At 46.5% G+C, this 22,778-nt stretch overlaps 2 protein-coding genes across 2 annotated transcripts in view; one reads left to right on the plus strand and one right to left on the minus strand.

Moving 5' to 3' along the window:
• LOC120444378 overlaps positions 1-22,778 on the minus strand; it is a 120,377-nt gene that overhangs the window by 28,657 nt on the left and 68,942 nt on the right. Inside the window, exons 3-4 of the mRNA XM_039623984.1 lie at positions 6,572-7,371; positions 348-525 (exon numbers count right to left, since the gene is read on the minus strand). Coding sequence (XP_039479918.1) covers positions 348-525; positions 6,572-7,371 — 978 coding nt within the window. The remainder of the gene's footprint in view (positions 1-347; positions 526-6,571; positions 7,372-22,778) is intronic.
• On the plus strand, positions 20,623-22,190 carry LOC120444381 (parafibromin). Its single transcript, XM_039623987.1, has 2 exons — positions 20,623-21,497; positions 21,639-22,190. Exons 1-2 carry the CDS (start codon positions 20,724-20,726, stop codon positions 21,978-21,980), a joined length of 1,116 nt encoding a protein of 371 aa, XP_039479921.1. The 5' UTR covers positions 20,623-20,723; the 3' UTR covers positions 21,981-22,190.

Genomic DNA, 22,778 nt, shown 5'->3' on the forward strand with positions numbered 1-22,778 from the left:
ATATGTTTTAGAATGCAAGGAAATGTTTCGGAAATGTTTCTAAGCACTGCATTCCTCTAATTTTAAGCATGGCGCCATTTGGCGTTGTGAGAACATGACCTTATCTTAATTTCATGACCGCTTTCTGCTTTCGGGGACGATGCCATGCTCATAAAAGCGAGCATTTTGACAAGCGCGACGTCAAGCCATTTCTGACTTGGCCTCTTCCCCGGCTAATTTGGCAAATGGAACGAAGACCCCCAATATTTGTCTAAGCTGTTGGGGCCAAGTCGTGACTGGCCCAGAAAGAAAGGGGGGACCCAGATGCGCATGCAGGAGGATGCACGAGGATGCTGGAGGATACTCACCCAGGACGACCAGCTTGACGGGTCGGGCATTCTCCGTGTAGCGCCGCGTGTTCTCCGCCTCGCACTGCCACTTGCCGTCGTCCTCGAGCATGACGTTGGTGATGGTTAGGGCGCCATTAGCCTCCTTGATGAAGCGATAGTCGGTGACGCGGGCGGTGCGATCCATGGCGTGGACCACCTGGAAAATGCAGGAGACGATGGGCGGAGGATAAGTTTGTGCGGCGTTAAAACTAATGTCATTGGCGCGAATTATGCAAAGCGCCTTTGGAAACTTTTAATGCAGCGCTTTTCGCATTAAATGGCCGTATATTCAGCCATTTAATGCAATCCGCCCCTCAACTCGCCACTCGGCGGGCGAAACAATTGCATTTAATGTTTTCATATCCATTTATTTACACTTGGGCTTCGCTGGAATTTTATTACATTTCGCTTCAAACACAATACTCGTAATGACAATTAAATGAGGACGATGGACCAGCCAGCACCTCCACCTCCATCTCCACCTCCACCCATGTGTTATCCACTGGTAATGTGGCAACAATGAACTGGCGGCTTAAAAACTGTTACCAATAGTTGTTGGTCTGTCTGTCTGTCTGTCTGTCGGCGGGCTTAATGCAAACGGAAATTTATGTGCGCATTCAAATGCTTCAGCCGCATAGCGCGAATAAAAATTATGAAGAATGCAAAAACAGAAAAAAATATATCTGCATATATGAATAAATATATGTGGAAATGTTTCGCACGCGTAATGCGTTTAAGTGCCAATTAAATGGCGGGTCAAAAGGAACGCGGCATGCGGAGGGCGGCCATAAATGAAACACCATTTTAATTGCATTTGCGAGCGGAGAGATTAACTTTTGGGCTCGGATTAAGGCGGTCCGAAAAAAGTGGACTGGAAGTCTGAGGCGCACTAAATCACCCAGCTATACACTCCCAACTCTACAGGGTAGCTGTATCCTTGTGGTTCTCAAGGCAGCAACTAATGATTCCACTTTTAGATTACTATTTATAAGTGTTTAATGAAGCAAGCTAGTGATTATACTTTTTGGAATTATCAGCTATGACTTTTAATTTTCAGCAAAATTAAATTACAAAAAGGGGCAATATCGACCGGGAAAAAACGCCCAAAAGTCATAGGATACAACATTCGTAAAAAATCTGTAAACAGAATATTTGTATGGCGCACTTCCGGTTCCGCTTGTGCGTTCTGCCAGTTTTTGTTGCAGCTCACGACTCGTTTGGTGTGTATATTTTTCAAATGCAGTGCAAATATTTATGCGTATATGAATTTCGCTTCCCAAAAGTGGCGAATCGATGTGTGCGTGCGTGAGGCGACTTCCGGCGCGCATTTGCCGCAATCGCCGCAACGGCCATTTGCAGAAAATTTATTAACCAACGGCGCATTTGACTGGCAACTGGCAAACTGGCAAAATGGCAAACTGGCCAAATGGCCAAATGGCAAACTGGCCAACTGGCATTGCCCAACTGGCGAATGGCAAAGGGGAAACTGGATTTTGCGTGCCTGTGCAGCGGGGCATTCAGTTGGAAATTTATGAGTTCAATGGCGATCCGAGGCTTTTTGGCATCCACTGCGTCCACTTCCACTCCAACTGGCGTCCATAGTCCAGATTCCGCTGTCCAGTGTCCACTGTCCAATGCCACTGTCCAGTGTCCAGTGTCTAGTGTCTAGTGTCCACTGTCCAGTGTCCGCCGACCAGGCCTTTGGCACCTGGTCGTGTTGGATTTTTCTGGTTTGGCAGCATGGCCGCCGGACAAAAGCGTTAAATGAGCGTGGCAAATCCTTGTTTACAGCGGCGAGCGTTTGGGCCGGATTACACGCTCGATTGTTTCGGGCCTCCCATTGTTGGCATCGCTGGCATCGCTGGCTTCGCTGGCGATCCTCTGGCTGGGATTTCAGTGCTGTTTTCGGGTAATTATGAATTCAGACGCTTTTGTTATGGCAGCGGACAAAAACGGGCGGGGAGTGTGTGTTGTCAGCTGCGTCGATTCGCATAAATTGCTGAATATTTTGAAGGCGCACACACGCATAACTTTGCATAATTTGTGGCCACGTTATCGGTGGACAGTTGAGGGTTCTGTAATTCTCTAATTGCATTGTTGGCAAACTTTTCAGCGATTCGCCGATTTACATTTAATTTTTGCTGCCAACTCCGTTGCATGAATAATGCATGCAAATTTATATTGTGCATTTTCGTCATTACTTTTAGCTGTACCATGCACACTCCTTTCATTTAATGGAAAATATAATAAATGACTCTTTTTTTTTTAGGGGTACACACTTCATTGGGATTCGTCGTCGGCAATTAGCTTCATTCTGCTACTGCGGCAGAAAGGGACTTTCCTTCAGCTGCAACCATTCCAAACAGACACTTATTTCCTCCGAGCAAGGAACTGCATCCCAAGGAGCAGGGAAAATGGCTACTTATATCTATCACTGGCTCGGAATTGCAAAAATCTTGTCAGCCAACATTGCTCACTGACTGTCGCGCTATCTGGCCCCCATCCTGCTGTTCTAGCAACCCATCCTCATCCTCATCCCCATCCTCATACAGATACTTCCCCGACGCCCAGCCACTAACTTGAAATTGCTTTCGGCAAATATATTAGCCTCTTGATAATTTTCAACAATAAATTCCTTGGCACTCACACAGGCAGACTCCAGAAGTGGGAGAAGGACAGAGGTCCTGTATCCTGGCATTCTGGTATCCTGACTGCCTGGTATACTGGCATCCTGCATGGGATGAACTCCTTTAGCTGTTATTCCCGCTCGGGGACTCTAATGCATTGTGCAACGCTCTAGAAAGTACAACAAAAGTCGCTCATGTTGCAAGCTGTCAGTGCAACACTTGTCGCATGTCATTGCCGCAGTTGCAATGCAATGGGTTTGCAGTCGGTGGAGGAGGAGCTCAAATGGGGAAAGGCAATGGGCACATGGAGCTACTGGGGATAATCACGAGATATATATGTATTTCTGCAGGCCAGGGCACTTAAAGCCTTGGCTTCTATTCAACTCGCTGCACGTTGCTGCGGGGTTTCTTCTGTATGCCTCTTGAGGTAATTCTGTATCATTTATTATTGGTTTCTTCTTGCTCCTCATTTAGAGCTTTTTTGTAAGTCTTCAGTTTATTTTCCGTGAGTTCTTTTGCATCGATAATATTTAACTCTAAGACACAGTTTATTTTGCAGATTGGTTTCTTACTTATATGAAACTATCTTAGCGATTCTTTGTGTTCTGTAGTATTCTTTTTGAGAAGCTTATTCAGATTTGCTGCTTAATGTTTGCCGTAATTTTTGTCTGTTTGTGGTATCTTTGAACCGCACAAATATGTTCTTCTAGTCCTCTTCTTTTGCTCCTGAAATTCCATTGACGATTTCATTTATTTAACTAAAGATAAGTTAGCATTCATTGCAGAGAAACCTTCCGCGAAGAAGAAAAGGGCATTCAGGTGACGTTGTACTGACTCTCTGTAATGACTCCCTTCCTGCAACACGCTCTCACACATTGTTGCCACATCACTGTTGTAATTGCCGCAGCCTGCTCGTTACTGTTGTTCTATCCCCCACTCCAGGATGAACCATCTCCATCTCCATCCCCATCCTCATCCTCGTCCACATCCGCGTCCTCGTCTCTTCTTCTTCGGCGCTTACACATGGCTGACTTTTGTTTTAACACAACTAATACAATTGCACCGCTGGGAAATGTGCTGCGATGGCAGACGGAGATGCGAGATACGATGGATGAGATGGCTGCGATGGATGCGAGATCCTGCTGCTCCTGCATTGGCGTTGATTTTATTTGCCATCGGAGCACTCAGCGTTGGCAGGAACAGCCGTCGACCAGCGTCGACATTGTAACTAACTTAATAAACTTGTCAAAGGTACAAAGCAGGCGGCGTGTTAGCAACTTAAGCCCCGCTTTCCCGGCTTTCCCGGCTTTTCCACTTCCCCACTAAGTGCCACCGCATTGTCGCTCATTTTCATTTGGGATTTCTGAGGCTGACTGATTAATTTGTCGGCTTGATGTGATTTACGCTCTCAGTTGCACTTGCAGCTCGGAGCCTTCAGGACTCCGGGGAACTGGGGAACCGAGCAACCAGCCACCAGCCACCAGCCCATTAATGCTGCGTCTTAAGTTCGCCCCTAATTGACTAATGGAGGCTTATCGGTGCGGTGCAAGCCTGGCCGGGATTCAAGCCAGCCAAGCGGGTTTGTTGACCTTAAACCTGAGACCGGGGCCATAAATAAGCTTGCCTGTGCCACAAAGTGTGCAACAAGGCGGCTGCCGCCATAAAACTCCTATTTCCGTTGACTCTGTTGCCTGAGCTAAGGTTTATGTCTGGCAATTGTCGCAGGGTGAAAAATATGGCACTATAAAGCCAACAAATTGCCCGAGAAGACAACGCGGTTGGGGATACCCTGTACATTTGCCCTGAAGGAAGGATGTGACACATTTCTCGCCAAAAAAAACAAAGAAGGCAGATAAAGCGTATAATGCATATAATGCAAATGCAATCACAGCGCTGACGCGTCTGGGAATCCCGAGTTCAAACTGCTGACAGGCAATTTAGTGGCTTGCAACGGAATATGGCATGCAAATGCAAATAACAACAAGTAGGCAAACAATCGCAGCTTGTGGCTTCAACAATGTTAGCCAGTTTTGCCCACAAGTATGCAACTCTTTGCCACCAGACACGCGTCGAGTTGCTCGTTGCAGGTTGCAGGTTGCAGGTTGCACGGTGCAGAGTGCAGGATGTAGAGTGCAGGATGCAGAGTGCAGGATGCAGAATGCATGTTGCAAGTGCAGTGGCAGCCAGTCAACTGCCACAGACAACAGCAACACTAGCGGCAGCATCAACAACAAACAGCTCCGACACGAGCACAAAGTGGCATTGCTGTTGCTGCCACTGCCGTGTTAGTTGCAACTATTATTTGCCCATCAACAACTTGGCCTGCCAGCTTGTTGTACTTACACCTGCCCAGGAGAGTAGCTCGGTTATGGCCCCCACATATTTGCACCTACCAACTTTGGCCTGCAAGGGTTAGTGGAAAGCGTATCAGTGCTGTCGATTTCTGGAATTTAAAGTAGATATGAACGCTGCCTTTAGAATTCGCCAGCTTAAGAATTCGCGTTTTGGCTTTGAGATTTTAGGGATTATAACAAGGAAAACAAAAGCTCTGCTTAAAGAATTATCTTAAACTTGTATCAAAGCAAGCCATAATTAATTGAACTAAGGGTAAGCCGAAGCCCGAATTCTATATTTGCTTTATCTGATTTGGGATCCCTTACTTCGTTTACTTCACGGTACAGTGTACCATCAACAACCATATTTGCTAGCAGCACTACTAAAGACACCACTTGTGTTACAACAATTTAACGTCTCCTCTCAGAAAGTATATCCTGCAGGCACTAATATTTCTGAGTAAAAAGTGTATGGAAACATTCTTAGCACTCGGGCCAACTGCTATAATTGGATTACGCCGAGAGGTTTGTGCAACTGTTTGCTTTTGCAATTACAACTCAATAACTTTCGGCTTTGATGGCGGGTTAACTTTTACCTCGTGTTTTCAGTTTTATTTATTTACGTTTTTTTTTGGTTTTTATTATTTTTTGTTTGTCAGAACAAAATCCATTAGAGCCGTCAGTTGTAGCCAAGTTGTGGGCGTTCTGGCATGGTAAAAACTCGTAATTAGAAGCCCTCGTAGCTGCATAATGAGGCAATCGAGCAAAAATGCGGCACTCGAAAGATGAGCTCTGTGTCGCTGTGTTGGGGCTTTTGACATCAGAAACTATCAAATAATAACGATTATCCTATTTGCATAATGCGGCAGTTAAGCGACAAAGGACCAGAGTCAGACACAGAGCAAAAGCCCTGCCACTCGAGACGTCTCGGCCAGAATAGGAATAAAGCCAGGAGGAGCCAGCCATCCAGCCAGACAGATAGACAGTGAGACTGTGAGACAGTGAGACAGTGAGACTGTGAGACTGTGAGACACTGCGACAGACAGAGGGAAAAACAAAGAATAAAGACGGGAAGTGGGCAAAAGAATGCAGAAGGCTAAGAATGCAATTAAAGTCAGCGCAAGTTGGCAGCTTCTGACAGCTGAGAGGCTCTTCGCAGGAGCTTAAGCTGTAAACGAGGGCTAAACTCTTTGGCAAGGAGCAAAGAACCAAAGGACCAAAGGACCACCAGTGCCCAACTCACCTGGCCATTCTTGTACCACATGCTGGTGGCAATGTCCAGATCCACCTCGCACATCAGCTTGATCTCGGAGTGCTGCTCCGCATAGACAACGGACATTTCCTCCGCCTCGTAGGGATTCGGAGGCACTGGTCGCAGGGGCAGCACTCTCGGCTCCAGCGGACCGTCGTCCTCCTCCTCCGCCTCCGCCTCCTCGCGGCTCTTGCGCGCGATTAGGTCACTGGTGCTGGTGCCACTGTCGAACTCCTCCACATCGTCGATGATGATCACCGGCTCCTTGGGCTTCGGCTGCATATCCTCCGGCGCTAAATGGAGCGTGGATCGCGGCCGTTTCACCTTCGATTCACTGATGAGCGAGCTCCTGGTGGCCGCAGAGCTAGAGCTGATGGCCTGGACTGTGGTGGCCACCGCGGTGGAGGTGCTCGTTGAGCTGCCTGTTCGCAGAACCGAGTCCACATCATCCTCCTCCGTCTCGCGGCGCTGCCGTTGCCTGGCCTCTTTGTGCTGCACAGCGCGGTGGGCTTGGTGGTGGGGCTTCACCTGCGTCCGCCACTTGGCCCACTTGTCCCACTTGGCTTTGGCCTTTTGGCAGTTTTTGGCGCATTTCGCCGGCTTACCACCGCCTCGGTGGTCAACTACCTCGTCGGCCGGCTTGGCTGATATGCTGGGCCAACTGTGACTGCTCGAGCTGGAGCTGGAGCTGGAGCTGGAGCTGCTCCTGCTGATGACTTCTCGACGCTCGGAGGGCTTTGTCTGCTGCACTGACTTGGCGTTGATATTTTGTGGTTGTGTGTAGGTGGTACCTGCAATCGAAAGGCATGCAATCAGATCGATAAGTTAGAAACACTGTGAGAAAATATAGGAAAAGTACTAAAGTCTAAGAAGGTACATGTTTTGATATGACAATTAGTGAGCTACAACAAGGATGTCAACGGATAGATGAAAATTATACGGCTTTGGTGACTGTGTACTTGTGTGCACTGGAATTTCTGGCTCCCGAAGGCAGCCGGAGAAAAATGATCCAAGGACAACTTATGCTGAGTGGGAGTATCAATTACATTGAGTTGCCCCATGTAGAATGCGTTCTGGGCTCATGCATTTATTTACGAATTTTCGGATTTTCGGAGGGCAAGCGGCCAGAAGCATTGATTGAAAAGCTGAGGAAGGAGTCGTCCGATGCAGAGTGCAGCATCCGTTCGAAATGTTTTCTCTATGCATGCAAATCCTGGCCTAATCTCCTGTACTTTCAAAGCTATTTTCATGCCTAACGCTTTGCCCCCAGTTTGTTGCTCTTTGACAACTCTGCTTATTGCCTCCTTCAGATTCAGATTCTGGATCGACTTTTCCGCCCTCGCCCTCTCTTCTGCTCTACTCGTTGTCTTTCTGCTGGCTGGCACTCCTGTTGTTGTTGATAAATTTACACAAGTGTATGACAAGCTTTCAAATGGTAATTAATATTCATCTGAGACGAGCAAAGGAGTTGGAGGTGGAGGTGGAGGTGGAGCTCGGATGCGGAATACTCCCTTAAGCCGAGAGTATTCTGTGTTCCCGTTCCTGCATTTTGCGATCCGAAAGTCAACTGTAGCCGGCAGCTATCGGATACACTGAGAGCGTAAATGAAAGGACTTACACTATATTTATTTGGTATTACCGCTACAAATAAGGTGTCTGCAAAGTATGCAACAGCTCCTAAAAGCGAGTTTTTTCACTGCATGGTTTTGAACACCTACGTAATACATTTAGAAGACAAAATATAAATAAAAGTTTGAAAACCAAAATGATGTTTTTCTTCTCGTGTGGAAATGCCGGGCCACTGTCTGTGGCCAGCTGACAAAAGCAGATCTAGCCCCGGGAAAAGTCTGTGAGCCCTTTCTTCGCCCCCTTCCCGAGCCCCCTTTCAACTTTCGCCCCACTCCCATGCATTTCCCATTGTCTGGCTGACGCTTTTGTCTCCAGCCCTTTTCTCGTTTGCTGGGCGTTACTCATCTCTAACTGGGCTGCCTGTTGGCTTTGTGTTTGTAGCTAAATTAAAGTTGTCATTTTTCAAGTGAACGCACAAAAGTGTGCAATGCGCCTAATAAATTTCTGCCTGGCATATCCTGTTATTCGGCCAGCTACCATTCTCCCATAGGCATAACGAAGGGCGGCTCTGTGGGGGTTAGTTATGTACTAGTCGTAACTCCCTCTAACACACACACACAGCCACGGAAGAGCACACACATATGAGCGCTAAAATGTTTTCACAACAGCTTAAAAGTCGGCTACACTTTCGGCGAGTGTGTGTTTGTTTGCATGCAGCAGTAGTTGTTTGTGCTGTAACTTAAGTTGTAAATGAAGATTGCGTCGGAAATTGCACAGAACTGACGTTGGCTGCCTTCGTCTTTGGGCACCGAACGACCCCGCCCACCGCCAGCCGCCCACTAGATGTGCGTGCAAATTTAATGAAGCTGCCACACACACACCCACACACTCGCACACCCACTTCTGCACTCACTCTCTGGCAAACACTCGAGCATGCTCCAGCTTCCAGCTTTTCTGTGGCATACGCTGCACCGCATAAATTTCTGGGCAGGATCGGGCTGTGGAAGTGTGCACTTGGAGCACTTGGAGTGGGTTGTTTGACAGTTGATAAAACGCCGGTTCTTGACAACAATCAAACTCATTAGCCGCCCGAGGCTGTTTAATTAGGCATCGAAAATATGTTTAAGACCTTTATCGGATCATAAAAAGCATACATTTGTTTTAATACACATGTACATATGTGTTAGACAGCGAAAAATGTGTAAATATCCATAACATCCCTTGCATTTGATGCTTTTAAAGAAAATCCAATCAAGTTTATACATCACGCGCACTTTCTGCACCCAATATTCATTTCGATCGAAATGTGGTAAAAAAAAAACGCGCATCCAATATTTATATCAGTACTTAAAAATGCACCCATAAATTAATTGCTTGCCTTGAGGCGATGTCAGCCGCTTAATTGCATTGTTTTTCAAACATTTTGCGGGATAATATTGGTTTTCGATTGCCCTCATAAATCAGACAGTTTTACGCAATAATTGCAAATAATTTTGTGTAAAAATCGCACAGCTTTCCAGGCCTTCGCACACATGACAATTATGGCAGTTCAATGGAGCATTGCGTGCGGCCTTATCAATATGCAAAAAAGCCATGTACTTTTATGGACTTACAAAACGATGGAGCCATGGAGCCATGGAGCTATGGAGCTACGCGCCTAAGGGCGGAACGGACAATCAAGCGCTGACATAATTACGCGTTCGTACATCGGTCTATATGCATATATATTCGCGTATGTCGGTCCGATTACTGGCAGATCGGGGAGTGTGGATGCCTGTCACATTTTGCTGGCAAAAATTTCATCGATTTTCCGCTTTTTGCCCCGCCGCGGCGGTCTCTTGCATTTTTTCACGTTTACCAAGGCAAACATGCAAATGACATCGAGTTGAGTTTCATTCTGTGGCAGTTGAGTTTTTTTGCCCAACATCAACATTAATTTAATGCACTCCAATCCTCGTGTTTGTGTTGTCTTTAATAATATTATTTTTTTGTAAATACCAATCGCACCAGCACGGCTAATTGAAAGGCAAAAGGGGTTTACATGGCAGAATCATAAGTTGTTCTATTGACGTTGGATGCATTGTCCCCAGTCCGTTTCTAATTAAGTCCTGCTCTCATTGCAAATGCCTATTTGCATTTCAAGTGTTTACTTTTTCTCCTGACTCGAGCACTGGGAACAACTAAAAGGTTACTTCAAAGAGGGATTCAACGATGTCACTCACAAACTATATTTAGTACCTTCATTTATATAATATTTTGGCTATCAACTGATTAACAGCCTAATGAAATAGTTGCTTTATTTCGAGACTGATTGCTTATGGCTAAAGGTAATTTGTTTTTCTCTCTCTGTAGGAGTTCTCTTCCCACCTGCTTACAACCTCGCAACTTGCTCTGAATCACGGCCCAAACATTAAACAATAACTCGACGGGGCAGTCAATACCCTCAGCACAGCTTAACTCTACTTGGTTCGCTTGCATTTTCCTCGGCTTTCCCTCCGTTTTCCCACATTTTCCACCACTGTCAACAGAACGCCCCTCGTTATGCAACACATGTGCGTCCGTGTGTGTGCATGAGAGAGTGAGCCTTGCACAGAGCGTTGATTAGGTTAATGTCCTTAAGGCATAAGAACAGCTGGCAATCTGCCGTCTCCATGACCAGGAGCCCCCTCTCGTGCACCCTCAGCCCGAATCCTGAGCAGCTTATGGCATTCCTATCCCCCCTCCGTGCCAGTGCACTGCAGTGGGTGGGTGGTGCAGTGCACTGCAGTGGTGCAACTTGCACCTGGAGAGACCAAAGAGGCGACTCCTGCTTGCAGTCGCTTGCCTCGTGCATTGTTTAAGTTCCACAACGTCGACAACTTTGCCAACCGCCACTTAATGCAAGCGCCGAGTTCACAGGCAGTGGTTCTGGGCAACAGGGGGGCCCCGGAGAGGGGGCGTGGCACGACTGCACTTTGCCTGGTATGCGGTGGCGGCTTTTGCGGCCAGCCAGCAAACAGCAGGGGCACAAGCATCAGAGGCATCAGAGGCATCGAAGGCATCGCAGGATCGGTGGCAACTGCATGGGCGAGCACTATGCGCACACCCCCTCATTACTGCCATTGGCAACTAAAAGGCTTTTAATCGCTCCTGAACGGCCTCACAGAGTTTCAGAATTATTGTGCCAGTCTAGATAGTGGCCCGACTTATTCGATGCGAACTTGTTGTCGAGAGATAGTCATTGACATCTCACCACATTTTGCTGGCTTCACTGAATTTGACGTCTTCCATGATATTAACCAGAATTGCTGAAGTAAGCATGTGGAGGCGCTCCTAGCTCCTTGGCTGCCTGAATGGATCAATTTGGCACTTAATAATAATGTACGCTGGCATTAATTGCTAAGCTGTGTCCTGGGAAGACCTTGAAGAGCATTCATAGCTGGGCTTAGCTTTTATACCAAGGAAACCGAGTCGGAAATAAATCCCAAAACATTTTGCCAGCTATTTTGGCTACGTGATGCTTTCTCGAGCCCCTTTTTCGGCTGAGTGAATGGGTGTGGAGTAGCAGTCAAGTTTTTTACGATTATACATGCCACACAAGTATGTGGCTATTAGAGGGAGCTGCCACACTATTGCACTGGCGGCATGCAGCCTCATTACACACACTATACTCACACACACACAGGGAAGCGGAAGGCGAGGACAATGTCGGCGACATTTACACAATGTCAACTATGAAGGCAGCTCGGCAAGGCGGTGCAGTTGGCATCCTTTTGGCCAGGTGCGTTGCTCTGCTCTGCTCTGCAATTGTGTCAAATTAATTGTCAACTGTTGTCCGCTCCGCTCTACTTCACCATCTCCATCACCCCGTCTCTTTCGGCAGCATGTGACCCCCTCTCTTTCTGGCCGCCACACATGAGCGGCATGCTGTTGTGTGCTTTGTGTGGCTGTCTCTGTCGTCTGTTTGATAAATTGCATTTAATGGCTGCCGCCAATTAAGAGCAATTTTTGCTGCCGTTGCTGCTCCGCATTTCTGTTTTCCAGTCCACTTTTTGCCCGTACCGTCCAGTTTGTACCCTATTATTTTTTTTTATTTTGCCCCTGTTTCGTTTTCGGTTCCAGTTCGGCTGCTGCTCGGCAGTTGCTTTCAATTTGGCCGGGTTGCAGTTTTAAAGTGACACCAGGATCCGAGCCACATCCTGACTTGGCCTGCAAGCGAGCGGGCCTAATAGAAATTGATAGCTGCCTGAGGACCCGGGCCTCTCCACAGTGCCACATTGCCACATTGCTACATTGCCACACGCCCACTTTCCCACCCAGTTGACCACGTTCGCCGGCCATATTTCTCACTTCAGCACGCGCAGCATTACAAAAATTAGATAAAACATTACGGGTCCTGGTATATTAAATGCAAGCAACTCGTTGGTCGGGTCATTTACCGTCCATAAAAAAAGAAAGAGCTCCTATCTGCCCGTTTCCGCGCGGCCTTTTGCCGCTCCTATTTCTGCCATCACGACTTCTCTCGTATTATTTATGTCGCCGGGCGACTCTGCCAAAAAGGTCGGCACTTTGTTCCTTCATCCTTGGCGAGGCTTTATAGTTGGGGGCTTGTTTGGTAGCATTAATGCTCTCGGATGCCCTTTTTTCTAGTCGGAATTCTATATATTATTGCTTTAATATGAGGAGCACAAAAATATCAGAAAACTAAATATGTAGCCCAAAGTTCGGTTTCACAAAAACGATGTCATTGCACTTTACAGCTAAGTAGTTCTTATAAATCAAGTCTTCAGTTTACTTTCTCTTGTAGATATTGCTTCGATATTGCATGGATATAGCTTCGAAGCAGAGGCTTTAGTGAAAACTCCTAGTAATCTAAGATTTTTTGAAGCTCCAACCTAAACTGTTATACCATGTTCTTCGGCGCAGCACAGTCTCTGCAGTCAGAGCATTGCCACATCCCGCCAGCGGAGACCTGCGGATGTCCTGGCGCCACTCGCCTCTGCTGGTCATTAGGCGTAGCATACTTAGCGGCTACGTGCTGTGACCAGCGCCAACCGCAAATTAAGTATACGCCGCGTTGCGCCAGCGCGCCGAAGTATGCTGCAGTTTCGCAGTGGCTGTGCAAACAAATGCTGAGACAACAAACGGCGAGTGGTTGCTCTATGGCGAGCTATTGGAGCTCCGTCTGCGTCCGCCCAAAAAGCAGCGGAGGGGCAGTCAAAATGCCAGCGATGTCCTGACGTTGTCTCTCTATGCGCGCAAGAAGTTCCATTTTGTTTGTGCGTCCTTTTGGCTGTTTGTTTGTTCACTTTTGCTCCTGCTCCTGCTCCTGCTCCTGTCGCTCCGCCGCCCGGTTCCCTGCACTCCGCACCCCGCACCCCGCACCCTGCCCACTCACCCCAGAAAGAGCATGAATTAAGCGCCAAAAAATGTGCGCGGCACGTAAATAACTCCACACAGTCGCGTTTTGGGCGTTTTTCGGAGCGAGGTGGCACGTGACCAAATTTCGATGGCAACTTTGTTTGGGGATGCGCTCCCGACTTTATCATGTTTTCATTTCGCGGCGTTGGCTTTTTAATTTGTGCACATTTGACGATGGACAGACGGGGGCGGAGCGCATTTCCTATACTCTTTTTTACCTCCAGATGCGAATGCAATTTTTTTCTGTCAGTGTTTTCGTGCGCTTTCGTTGCTCGTTTTGCGCGGCTGCAGGAGCAAATTAATGCAAATAAAACGGCGAGACGTGCAATCAAATGCTGTTGTTTTTGTTAATTTTAGTTATTGCACAAGTCTGCAGCATAATTTATTTACTTGGGCTTTGACTTTGGCGCTTTTGGTTTGCCGACTATTTTTTCACCGTTCTGCCATTGCTGTTTTTATGTGCCGTTGGGAAATGCGCAATTAAAATGATAATTTTCCACAGTGGCACCGAACACCGCACCAACTGCAACTGCATTTCGCACGTACAGTGAATTATAACCTGCCGCATAAAAGTATGCTATAATTTAGCGCTTAAATGATGCGTGCTCGGGTGCTCCATAGCTATGCATAGTTGCTGCCGTTAGTTGCTTTCCCATTTCCCATTTCCCCTGCCGAACGGCCGAACCTGGTTGACTTTATTGCATTCCTAGCACTCGACCGCTGACCGCCTGACCGCCTGACCGCTGGCCCCAAAAGGGAGCCGAAGAAGAGCTAAGCTGGCGAAAACAAAAAGGCAAATCTTATTAACTTTGGCAGACCCCCTCATCCACTGCTCCACTTGCACACAAATCCAATAAGACAGCTGGGGGAATGGGTCAGCTCGCAAAAAATTCGCATTCAATAAAAATCAATAATCAAAGGAGAAGGGGAAGGGGAAGACGAGACGAGGGATGAGAATGTGAGCCTGATGAAGAAATAGCCGTAATGCTTTGCTTATTACCTTCCAATTCATTAAACGTGCCGTCAAGCCGACCAACCACTTGAATCCTTCTTTCGGCCGCAATTTCCCTCCCTCAAATGGTCAGCCCTTTTCACTTTCGCATCGATGTGGAAGTGAAAAAACTGCAAAGGTTTTTTAGCTCTTCCTGAGTGATTGAGGCAGCACTTTGTGCGTGTGTGTGCGCATTTTGATTGTCTCTACGGTTCACTGATTTTTTTTTTTTGGCTCAGAGTATCAAGGTAAAAACAATAGCGTTTTTATACAGTCTCGTCAAATATTATGTAACTAATGTGACAGCCAATTGACTGTATATGCTTTGGAAAACTAAGCTAACTAATAATTTTCAGTACAGTTGAAATAATTTGTTATTTGCATTGAGCCGTGACACGATTGCTTTTTATTGTGTCAGCTATTGTTGCTTATTTTCTGGCCATGTCCTAAAGTTCCCATTTAAATCAATAAATCACTCGAGCTCCCAGTAATTCGTTAGCCCAAGCCGAAGAACATCCATTCACAACTAAAACTAAGCCCAGACAACAAAGCCCAGGCAGACCCATCCAATTCCGATTTCACTGCCAGGCACATTCAATCATTTTTACACCCTCCAGAACTGGGCCCTATCAGGCGTAAATAATCAGAAACGTTGGCAAAATAATAAATACATGTGTGTGTGTATGTCGGGGTATTTTGTCTGGCGCTTCCTTGGCTCGAATGGTTAGTTCTCTACTGACCAATCAGTTGGCATTAATGGCCGGGCCCGGCGAGGCACTTAGACTCACTTGAAGTGGCATGAAAAATGATGCAGCCGTTGGCCACCGTCCACCGTCCACCGTCCATCGTCCACCTTTCACCTTCCTCAAGCAACATGAAAATAAATATTAAATAATCATTTATTTTCACAAAAAAGCCGGGGTGTACGGTTTATTTTTTTCATTTATTGTTTGCTTTTATGTTTGTTTGCCTTCACTTACGCACACACACCGCCCCCGCCGTACAACGGTGCGTATGCGCGTTATGCCATGAGAGGTGGAAACGCCTTCCTGCTTAACGCCTCGGTGCACTGGCTTTTGGGTGTGTTGCGGGTATTGAGGGTATGCCTCTGATGCCCAGGAACGAGGTCAGCCTATATGGCCAGCGGCTAACTTAATGGTTTATTGTTCAAGGTGCTTAAGAGGCATTTATGTGATTTAATAAATAAAATATCGCCGTTCTGATCTCGCTGCATGTTATTGGTTTGTTTTATTTATAATGTAAGGAATTTATTTGACAAATTTCTGCATTCTCGATAAGTACTTTAATCAAAATTTACGAATAATTACATTTTCCTTTTTTGAGCACAGTTGGATAGGAAATTTTGTTACGAATTCAACGAGGTATGGCTAAAATAGAGACTGTTTTGTGCTGCTAATAAACATAGTTAACTACTAGTAATGGAAAATGGCAGAAAATTTGAAGGCTTATCTGCTATTCTAGCAATGAATTTTATTCTTACCTATCAATTTGAAAACAAACAGCTGCAGCATGCCACAGCATTCTTCGCTCTGTCACTCGAAGCCGCAAAATGCGGAAAATTGTGCTAAATGTTATGCGAAAATGCACAAACTACCGGCAAGGTGAGTGCTGGAGCCGAGTAGCACCGAAAAGTAGGTGCTCGACAAAATAAATTTTAATAAACAGAGCGCATACATCAAACGACAGACAAACGCACACAGCTGCACGCTGCCACACACACTTGTGCACGTAATTGGCGGCAAAACAATTAGTAGCATTTTGCAGTTTACAGTTGCTGCACACACCATATAACCCTCTAAAATATTTTACACCAAGCTGCACGTGAGATACACTCCAAAACAGTGAGTAATCTATAAGTCTATAAATTAGTACCAATATTAAAGTTATATTTTTACAATTTCAAATAAACCTTAAGAATGAGGCTTAGATATTTTTTGAGTAACACAGCACTACTTCAATGTTCCTTGTGCAAAGTCTGTTCTGTTTTTTCAAGTGTATGGGGCGGCAGGAGCTGCAACAAAAGCTGACGAGCTGACTAAGTGGCAAATGTGATGAGCTTTTGGCCAGGAGCGCAGACAGACAAACAGACAGACGGACAGAAAGTCTGAACTGAAGAACAGGTGGCAGGTGAGCTGGTAAGAGCCCGAAAAGCGTTGAAACTTTTGACACACTTGGCAATTGAAATGCATTTGAAGAGGAAAAAAGACCGCCCACTTTCCGTAATAAATTACGGTAATTTAGGGGAAGCGAGAGATACATCGGCATTAGCATACGTGCGCATATTGTTAAAGAGCGAAACGAGTCGAGTCAAAGGAAGCTGGCAATATGTGTGTCGCAATTTCCGTTTGAAGTGCACTTCCTGTCAGCCTGCAAATGTCGTGCTAAACTGTTAGTCGCAAGGACACTCGCAGGAAAAACCAACAACTAACTAAGAAAGTTTCAGCACAGTAGCTGCTTTACTAGTGGGATATTTCATGTTAGTTATGACAGGAAATAGAGATTTCACTTAAGCAGTGGAATAACCTAAACGATTTATATGAAGTTAACTAGTTATTTTTAAAACGGAATCGAGCATTTTCTCTGAGTGCGCAAAGTTGCAGCTGCTCGTCAAGGTTGACTCGTTGATTGCCTGAACAAGTCCTGTAAAAAGGAAGGACTCAACTCAGCTCTGGCTTAATGGAAAAGTCGCTGGGAAGAGTGAATACACGTGTGGCCCACTTATATCGTAAAGTCAACTGATTAAAGCTTGTGATATTCCAGCGCTTTAGAAAATCGATATAAATATTCTGTCATAACCCATGGCAAAATAAATTTCAGAGTTTCCGCTTAATTTCGTGTGCTGGCATCCGTTCTCGGATTCAATTTTGTGGGGAAGTTGCAACAGCTGCTTGCAGTTGAAGAAAATCAAATTGAATAAAAAGTTTCTCTCTGGCCAAGTGGCCCCTGCGGGCGGAAGTGCCAAGAGTCGGTCCACATGGCGAATGCTTGATATTTTGCTTTCGCAAAGCGAGATGACAGGCAGCAACTGGCCACTTGAAGTGCAACTGTTGCACATCAAACAGCCATCAAAATGTGCAAACATGATGGAGAGACATCCAAGTGGACACGCCGGCAATACCAACGGAAAGATACTAGAAACTAGATACAGATTGCAACTGCGGCTGCAGCAGTTGAGCTCTTATTCCGTTTCTATTTTTTCTCTTTTCTGTAGCACTTTGAAAAGGTTGGCGGACTCTGTGCCTCGGTGGTATATGAGGTATGTGTGCGAACCTCGAACCTCGAACCTCAGCACAATCAAGCACACAAACAGACCTCCAGTTCATATACGCCGTGCTGCCTGTCACTCACATTTGAAGTCATCCCAACGAGATGGTCGAGATGCGCCATGGGAAACAACTTGATCGGAACTCGGGGTCCTTGTGCTGACAAAGGACGAAAGGGGGTCACTGAAATTGATCAGCAGTGCCGACACTATTTGCCCACTTAACGGGCGTGTTTCCATTCTCCAACCTACGGCTTCATTGCACCTTCAGCCGAAGCCAATCTCATTTCCATTAAATTGGCCTGTGTGCAGGGCACATGAATCTGCTCCGAATGCGAAAACATAATGGAAATAATTCGCCAAGGAAGGTAATAAAGTGTCAGCCTTGAAAGGGAGCCAAGCAAACATGTGTACACAGGGATAAATTGTGGAGACATATGTAGCTACATCAACTATTTATACTAACTCTTGTCCTGTAAAATGTTTCATATTTTAAAATGCCATTTAAAAGTAATATTAATAAACGTAAAAGTTATAGCACTGATGCCAGAAAACCTGTTTAGGATTTATAGATAGCAAAATCATTTTCTGATTTATAGATTAATAGAGAGATTGTTTCGCGCTGTGTACACACCAAATGCATGTGAACCTGGGTGTCTTGTGTGTGTGCGCTTGCATGTGTGCGTGTCTCAATGGCGCTTTATAGTTATGCCGTTGGTCCTCGTATTTGGTTAGTCCGGCATTTTATTTTTACTGTTTATAAGCTGACAAAATTGTTTTTCCCCTCCCATTCCCTCCCCAGCCGACGAGCGTCCGCCGAGGGTCGTGTGCCGTAAACGGGCCAACGCTGCGGCTACGTAATAAAACGAGGGAGCCGCAAACAATAATTGGCCATGGTTCGTTTGGGAGGGGAATTTTTGATGGCCTTGTCTTGTCACTGAGGCGAAATTAGTTGCCAGCTGTGTGGAACGATCGCCGAAGGCGGGCGAAACACGCTTTTCCCATTTCCCATTTCCCATTTCCCTGCTGCCGCGTTTTCCTTGCTTTGATGCGATTCCATGCAGTTGGGTGCAAATCGCTGGCCAGCGATGATTCCATTTCCCCGCGGCCAGAATGACTATGCGTGGTCGCATTCTTCTCTGATTAAATTTGAAGTTATGCACTCGCATCTCGTGTTCGCTTCGCTGACTCTTTGCAAAAAGAACCGTGAATGGAAAAGCTAAAATGCTCATTCCATATCTATGTCAGTAAGCCATTCTTTTCAATTTCAATTTCCAGCATTGTTTTCGGTGTTTCTGGTCATCGTGGCCCTTGAATCGGTTTTTTTTATTTAAAGCTTCGCCCTCACTACATGAAATATAAATACGAAAAATGTGTCTGTCCTCCAAATGCCGCCCATACCATAAACGTTTTTTTTTTCGCCATTATGCCATAAACTTAATTAGTGCTGAGCCGAATGAGCAATCAGATCATCCTGGCCATTCCCGCCGGTTTAATTAACACGCCAAAAGGCCGTAGACGTAAGGTGAGCCCTTCGGTTCATCGCGTTTTTTATGCCGCATTCTTAACGCGGCAGCACCGGAAAAATGGTAAATATGCCGGGAAAAGGCAAGGCCCGCCAGTTGCCAGTTGCCAGTTGCCAGTTGGCAATACAATTTGCCGTGACAAATGCGGCCATAAACAAAAATGGCGACAACGATGCCGCTGTCGCTGTCGCTGCCGCAGCCGCCAATCCGCCATTCAGACATTTTCTAGTGCAACACCAACGACAAAATGGCTGCCACAAGAGTCTGGATGAAAATTTCATTTTCCAGGCTGCGATGCCGATGACGATGGCGATGGCGATGGCGATGGCGGCGACCTTTTACGGTATTTATCACACGCGAAACGAAACCCGTCTACAATGCCACCCGCTCGTTTTCGTTTTTGGTAATGAAATTTCGCTTTAGCAATTACGGGCATCCCCTTCGGGCCACCTACATACATGCACGTATATAGCCGCGATAACTGGGGAATCCAGCCAGCTAATAGCTTTTGAGGCTAGCTGGATAGCTGGATAGCTGGTTGGCTGGAAGACTGTCTGACTGGCTGACGGGCTGACTGGGTGGATGCATAAATTATGATGGGAACTCGAGTGGGCCCCCATTGCAGAAATCAATTTCAGGCTTCGGCGGCAAAACAAAGCGATGCTGGGGAAAAATGCAAGAAACAGCCGAGCGGAGGAAAACAGAAACAAAATTTATAAAAATATTTTCATGCCTTGCAGCTAAAATGTTATTAAAGTCAATAACATAAAGCCGGGGACAATTTCTTTTGCCATCCTTTTCCCCGGCTGTGGGTGAAACTTTGTCAAATAAAAATAGCTTACAAATAAAAACAACTCGGGGCGAAAAAATAAAAACCATCGAAACGAAGAGGAACGGGACGAACCACTGACCAAGGCAATGTAATAAAAATAAATAATGGCTTTGACAAAAAATAAACGATGGCTGCGAGAAAGTTTGAATATTTATGAGTTTTTTATGTGCCAACAAAGGAGGTGAGCCAAGAAAAGCCGAGTTGTAGGGTGAAAGCAAGTTCCAATAAATGGAAAATGTAGAAATTAAAATTATGTTCAATTTGAATTCATATAATTTGATAGCCTTTCAGTTTAATTCATCGACTCATTCTAATGGTTCAACATAACTTGGTTAAAACGAATTGATTTACCATGTATGTATATATTAGCTTAAATCGAAAACTTGGCAATCGAAAACAGTGTGCTCTGCACTCTTAATCAAATTATCGAATCAAGTGTGCCACTAGGTGTAGTCGGACTCGGAGCTTTTATCGATAAATAATACAATAAAGTATTTTGGAAAGTCGCAATTTGAGTGCCACAAACGGGAAAATCAAGCGAAATGGACCCCATTCTGAAGACCCTTAGCCAGACCATGACTGTGGAGGCCATAGCGATGATCAAGGCCAAGCGACTGGCCATGAAGCAGTGCGTCGATGTGGCCGGCAGGCAGAGGAGGGCGCAGCAGCGGGAGAACGACCGCCAGGTGGGCGACGTGCAGGCGGACCTCTGCAAGCGGGCCATGGAGCGCGAGCGGCCGTTCCGCGTCTTCGAGGAGCAGCTGCTGGGAGAGAGCGAGATGACCGCTGCTCAGGAGTACCTCCACCTCGTCTACGATTCCAAGAGGCGATGCATGCACTCCACGCCGAAGGAGTCTACCCCGATAGTCGTAAGGGAAGTGCCGATAGTACCGATAGTGCCGCCCCAGCCGGAGACCTGGACAGTGCCGCCTAGGGAAAAGTCCAAGTACAATCGCTATGGCCAGGAGAGATTCCTCAAGGAGCAGCAGGAGTTCGGCATCAATCCGCAGGGCAGCCACTTGGAGAGGGCCACGACCTTACGCGCCAGTCCAAAAACTGGGGAGCGCAAGAGAGCCCGATCTTTGAGTGTTCCTAGCCATCAGGGGGCCAAGAAAGCCATCAGTGGGTGTCGTCCCACGAATCCTCGCTCCCGAATGCCCATCATTGTGGTTCCGGCGGCACTGACGAGCCTGGTCACCCTGTACAATGCCAAGGAGCTGCTGCAGGAGATGCGCTACGTGCCCCTGAAACAAGCCCACCGCCAGATGCACCATGGCCAGCATCTCGATGAGGTCATAGTCGAGCATCGATTTCAGGTGGGAATAAGGAAATTTTCATTATAAGTGCTTCGCTTATAGTTGTTGTTCGCTGTATATGCCTGCCATGGCTGGTTAGAATTTATAATAAGTGCATGCCTGGTCGCGGGATTAATTACCTTTATGAAATGCAAATTTCAGGGCGAGCTGGTGAGCTACCGGGTCATCGACAACGTGACCCGCCTGACCCCCGGCGAGTGGGAGCGAGTGGCCGCGGTGTTCGCCATGGGACCCCACTGGCAATTCAAGGGCTGGCCGCAGGGCGCTGACCCCGCCGTCATCTTCCACCAGGTGTGCGCCTTCCATCTGCACTTCAAGGATACGCCGGTGTGCAAGGAGCTGTGCAACCTGCAGCTGCACCCCCTGGCCCTCTCGCCCAACGAGCGGCACTCGGACTGCGGCATCATGATGGAGTTCTGGAACAAACTGGACCACCACATGGCCGTCCGTGCCCGTCAGTTTGCGTTCATCAGGCAGAAGTAGGGTGCTTACTTTCTTGCTTACTTCCCCCCTGGCGCACATGCTCGTACTCGTATAGTGTATATAGATGCCAGATAAGCAGGGAAATCAATAAGTGAAATTGAATAAGCCAGAACAAAGGACGAAGGACAAAGACCCACAACACACGCACACACACACATACATGGGGCGGCGCTGCGTTAATAAAAAGTGAGCGGGCGCATCAGAGAAATATATCACGTTTGTATAAAAATCATATGAAAACGTTGCGAAAACTGCAAACTTGGCAAGAAAATTAAGAGCACAAACAAGTCGGAAAATGAGGAAAATTCGGATGGCAGCGGGCCGGGGGCGGGGAAACTTGGCACGCGTGAGACAAAAGCTAAATGACACACAAAGGAGCAGTTCAGTTGTGTGCGTGTGTGGGGCTGTACTTATGTAAGTCACTGTGCGTCCCACAAAACGTAAAGCTGTCAGCGGCATTCGGAGTGATGGCGAACACAGAAAAATGGGGTGGCGATAGAGCATGGGGTGCTATAAAAATCGCTGGGAAAATGACAATTTTTATGCACCACACACACACACACATACACACGGCTGCACACACATGTGTGCGTAATGAAATAAACTAAGTGCCAAGACATTTGCATGTGGGTGTGAGCTAAGAAATGAAGCAATTGGCAGGCATTACAGGCAAATGCACTAAGCGTTTTAACTGCGGATATAGAACATTTATAAAACAATAAATTTAGTTTCTCAAAGATCGATGGATTTGTGCTGGTTTTATGCTGAACTTACTTAGACACCCTCAAATAAACACAT

The sequence above is a fragment of the Drosophila santomea genome, chromosome 2R, assembly GCF_016746245.2.
Source record: "Drosophila santomea strain STO CAGO 1482 chromosome 2R, Prin_Dsan_1.1, whole genome shotgun sequence".
Lineage (NCBI taxonomy): Eukaryota > Metazoa > Arthropoda > Insecta > Diptera > Drosophilidae > Drosophila > Drosophila santomea.

What these genes read in the sequence shown, in the direction of transcription:
- LOC120444381 (XM_039623987.1), top strand. Translation starts at nt 20,724, where the DNA reads ATGGACCCCATTCTGAAGACCCTTAGCCAGACCATGACTGTGGAGGCC. An exon ending in TAGTCGAGCATCGATTTCAG is followed by an intron (nt 21,498 to 21,638) that starts GTGGGAATAAGG and finishes TGCAAATTTCAG; the next exon opens with GGCGAGCTGGTGAGCTACCG.